Below are 4,181 nucleotides of genomic sequence, written 5' to 3' on the forward strand. Positions count from 1 at the left end.
CACAGAAGTCCCACCAAGGGAGACTGAGCATTTTGTCCTGTCCTTTAACGCTTGCCCTGGAACGAGTTCTTACCCCAGGGGGCACTGCCCCCTTATCCCACAGCAGCCCAATTCTTTAAAAGCCTTGGGTGAAAAGCCTTATAGAACTGCAGATAACACCAAACACATCGCCTTGTAGTGACCAGAGCTCCCAGCAGGAGCACGTGTTCTGCACCAGGCAGATCAGAGAATCCACCAGAATGGGTGCACTTTTCACTTCAGTGAATCACCTTGAGTTATTTGCGATTTAAGACACTGCAGCAAACAGTCACAATACCAACTACATACTATAGCAGAGAGAGGAGAGAAAAAAAGACACAACTACTCTTGCAGGGAGCTGAACCAGAGTTTTCATCCAGAAAGCAGCTCCCAGGACCCCTCCAGCCACACACAGCACAACTCCCACAGCAGGATCCACAACCAGCTCAAGCAGCTGAGGTGACATGGATGGGAACACTCCATGCCCAGTCAGGAAGATGTAATTCCTCGGCATGCACTTCTCACTCATAGATCCAGTGCTCGGCTGTGTTCTGCCAGCAGGTCAGCTCCTCCGGCGGGAACCACAAGGAGATCTCCTGCCTGGCACTCTCAACTGAGTCGCTGCCATGGATCACATTCCTGGTGGGAAGACAAAAGGAATCAGCCAGCACTAAGCAGAGAAAGGTGAGAGAGGGAAGCTGCAGTTTGGAGTAATTTCACCTTGAGAGATTTGATTAAACTGACTGATCCAGTTACATCCTACAACATTCCTTCTCACTGCAAAGCCCTTCTCCCTCCAGCTCAGGGGCTGGCTATAATTATGCTGAATGTGGCTTAGGCCATGGATGGGTCTTTGTATGATGAGGAGCCATTTGTCTGCTAAAGGAGGAGCTGCCCACGGCTATTGACTTGGAGGTTGCTTTAGATTTACGTCAGGAATTCAAGTATTGCCTCAAGACTTCCCCCATTCCAGGTTTCGCCTTGTTGAAGCAGGTTTGGTATCAGACACCACAGAATGGACACCTAAGCCAGGAGGATTTGATACAAGCTCTGTCTACCAGAAGCCAGGCTGCAGCCACCCCAGGTCACCACTTGTGGATCCTCACCCGTGAACAGCCCCAGCACATGTAGAGCTCCAGCCTGGCTTTACATACTGAGGAAAAGACAAGCAAATCCCACCTGCTTTCCAAAGAGAAGGCCTGAGGAGGCAGGAGAGGCTCTGGAAAGCAAGCCCCAGGAAGTGGAGCTCAGTTCATCCTGCGAGGGCTGCTCTGCATGCTGTCAGAGGGAGACAGCTCTGCTCTGAGCACAGAAGGGAGCAGCCCTGCTCTGCAGATGCAGACTCCCGTGGCTCAGGAAGGGCTGGAGAGGATGCCCTGGACTACTGAGGGACCAAAAAGGCAAAGCTCTCACTTGCTGACTTCAAGGCAGAAGTCTCCTCGGATGGTGCCAGGCCTGGAATCAGCTGGGTTAGTCTCCCCAATCATCGTGCGAACGGTCTTGACCACATCCAGGCCCTGCCAGACCTACATGACACCAAAACAAGAATCAGCTTTAACAACTCCCCTAGCAGGTCATACCATCAGTCCTCCACATTCCACATCAGATCCACCTGGGTGAAAGACAGAAAACGGTCCCTGTAAAGTCTTCAAACACTGATTTTGGAAAATCATCAGAATTTTCTGTGGATTTAATTTATCACAGAATTCCAAAGTGGTTTGTGTTGGAAAGGACCTTAAAGCTCATCCAGTTCCAACCCCTGCCATGGGCAGGGACAACTTCCACTAGACCAGGTTGCTCCAAGCCCCATCCAACCTGGCCTTGAACACTGCCAGGGATGGGGCAGCCACAGCTTCTCTGGGCACCCTGTGCCAGCGCCTCAGCACCCTCACAGGGAAGAACTGCTGCCTAAGAGCTCATCTCAATCTCCCCTCTGTCAGGTTAAAGCCATTCCCCCTTGGCCTGTCCCTACAGGCCCTTGTCCAGAGCCCCTCTCCAGGTTTCTTGTAGCCTCTTTAGGCACTGGAACTGCTCTGAGGTCTCCCTTTAAGGAGCCTTCTCTTCTCCAGGCTAAGCAAGCCCAGCTCTCATCTTGGCTCCAGAGCAGAGCTGCTTCAGCCCTCACAGCGTCTCTATGTCCTCCTCTGGACTCACTCCAACAGCTCCACGTCCCTCTTGTGCTGTTTCCCCAGACCTGGATCAGGACTGCAGGGGGGGTCCTCCCAAGACTGCAGCAGAGGCAAGAATCCTCTCCCTCTCATGCTACTTGCGCTCTGGGGATGCAGCCCAGCACATTGGGAGTTCTGGGCTCAAGCACTCACTGAAGCCAGGTCATGGGGCCCTGCTCATTGACCAACACCCCCAAGTCCTTCTCCTCAGGGTTGCTCCATCCAGTCTCCCGCAGCCTGTGTTTGTGCTGGGGACTGCCCCAACCCAGGGGCAGGGCCTTTCATGTGGCCTGTTTGGACTTCACAAGGTTTGCACAGGCCAAATTTACTACAGAAAACATCCCTGCAGTCCAGTGCAACTTCAAGAAGCCTCCTGAAGAGACAGGACACCTTGTTTCCATCATACCACACACCAGTGCTGCTTACTCATTGCACTTACTTTCTGTTCCTTGGTTCTGGAGAACCTGGCCAGCACTCACCATGGCTACAATGGGCCCAGAGCTCATGTACTTCACCAGCTGGCTGTAGAAGGGTTGGTCACGGTGGGCTATGTAGTGCTCCTTCAGCAGCTCCTCTGAGGCCTGAGCACAAAGAGCACAAAGCTTAGTCTGCCAGGGCAGATGGATACTTGGGCAAGGTTACACCTAAGATATGTAAAAGCTGGACAGTGCCTGTTCAGCTTAAGCTCCTGCACAGATATGCTCTTCCAGGAGCAAAACAGGTTCACTTTGTTGAAGCCTGACATATAGAGGGAAGAAGTTTCTTGGTCAGAGGAGCAGCTTACAGCAGCCATACATGAGAGCCCTGGGGCATAGACACCCCAAGGGACAAGCTTTCACCCCATGGCTGGCACAGAATCATAGAATCAGAGTGGTTTCAGTTAGAAGGGAGCTTTAAAACTCCTCCAGTTCCATCCCCCTGCCACGGGCAGGTACACCTTCCACCAGACCAGGTTGCTCCAAGCCCCATCCAACCTGGCCTTGAACACTGCCAGGGATGGGGCAGCCACAGCTTCTCTGGGCACCCTGTGCCAGCGCCTCAGCATCCTCACAGGGTACAGCTTCTGCCTAAGAGCTCATCTCAGTCTCCCCTCTCTCAGGTTAAAGCCGTTCCCCCTTGTCCTATCCCTACAGGCCCTTTTATCTTCCTTATATCTAACCTGAATCTCTTCTGTTTAAGTTTGAACCCATTACACCTTGTCCTATTCCTACAGTCCCTGATGAAGAGTCTCTCTCCAGCACTCACCTCTCCAGGAATGATTTAAGCCCCTGGGTGCCAAAATCCTGCTGACCCGTGATTACCCGGTGCCTGAATGCCCCCAGTAAGCGGGCAGAGCCCCCGGCAGAGCTGCACGGGGCTTGTCCCGAGCTCCTGGGCTCCCGGCCCCTCACCTGCAGGAGCTTCATCCCCACCAGCTGCAGCCCCTTCCTCTCGAACCGCCGGATGATCTCCCCGACCAGGTGCCGCTGCACCCCGTCCGGTTTGATGGCCACGAACGTGCGCTCGTTGATCCCGCTGCAGCCTGCAAAGACAAGGCGAGGCGTCAAAGCGGGGAGGCGGCCTTCAGCCGCGGGGTCCCGGTCCGGTCCCGGTCCGGTCCCGTCCGGTCCCGTCCCGTACCGCTGTGGAAAAGGCCGGCGAAGAGGCCCAACACCAGGCAAATCATGGCGGCACCTCTCTTAAGGGGGCCGCGCCGGGCTCACAGCGCCCCTTGTGCCGCCCCGTGATCGGCGGAGAGACCGTACTGGGAGCGAGGAGCGGCGGGTGGTGCCGGAGCCCTGCGGAGAGAAACCTCGGGGAGGCGCTGGAGAAGCAGCGGGTCCTGCTGCCGGAGGGTACGCGCCCGGCTCTGCCTGGGAAGGCGGCCACGCTCCCGGCTCCCAGAGCTGGGGTCCGCGCAGCCTCCAGCCTGTTTGCTAGACTCGTCTGGCTCCGTTACTTCTGTCGCTGCTGTCGCGACTGTAGACGAGCTGTGGTTTTGGTTGTGGCAGGTAC

At 55.3% G+C, this 4,181-nt stretch overlaps 1 protein-coding gene across 1 annotated transcript; it reads right to left on the reverse strand.

The window, feature by feature from the left end:
- Window positions 1-366: 366 nt before the first annotated feature.
- On the reverse strand, window positions 367-3,943 carry NME3 (NME/NM23 nucleoside diphosphate kinase 3). Its single transcript, XM_061473708.1, has 5 exons — window positions 3,807-3,943; window positions 3,578-3,708; window positions 2,666-2,767; window positions 1,432-1,544; window positions 367-657 (listed from the first exon to the last, which is right to left on the reverse strand). Exons 1-5 carry the CDS (start codon window positions 3,850-3,852, stop codon window positions 540-542), a joined length of 510 nt encoding a protein of 169 aa, XP_061329692.1. The 5' UTR covers window positions 3,853-3,943; the 3' UTR covers window positions 367-539.
- Between the last annotated feature and the right edge of the window lie 238 nt (window positions 3,944-4,181).

This window comes from Pezoporus flaviventris, unplaced genomic scaffold (genome assembly GCF_033815535.1).
Source record: "Pezoporus flaviventris isolate CSIRO_AGI_PZ_B2104156 unplaced genomic scaffold, CSIRO_AGI_Pfla_v1 ptg000078l, whole genome shotgun sequence".
Classification (NCBI taxonomy): Eukaryota; Metazoa; Chordata; class Aves; order Psittaciformes; family Psittacidae; genus Pezoporus; species Pezoporus flaviventris.

Excerpts from the sequence above, each read along its gene's own strand:
- NME3 (XM_061473708.1), bottom strand. The coding sequence starts at position 3,852 with ATGATTTGCCTGGTGTTGGGCCTCTTCGCCGGCCTTTTCCACAGCG. Across the intron at positions 2,768-3,577 it reads TGGGGATGAAGCTCCTGCAG|GCCTCAGAGGAGCTGCTGAA; the intron begins GTGAGGGGCCGG and ends CTTTGTGCTCAG. Across the intron at positions 1,545-2,665 it reads CTGGGCCCATTGTAGCCATG|GTCTGGCAGGGCCTGGATGT; the intron begins GTGAGTGCTGGC and ends GGTGTCATGTAG.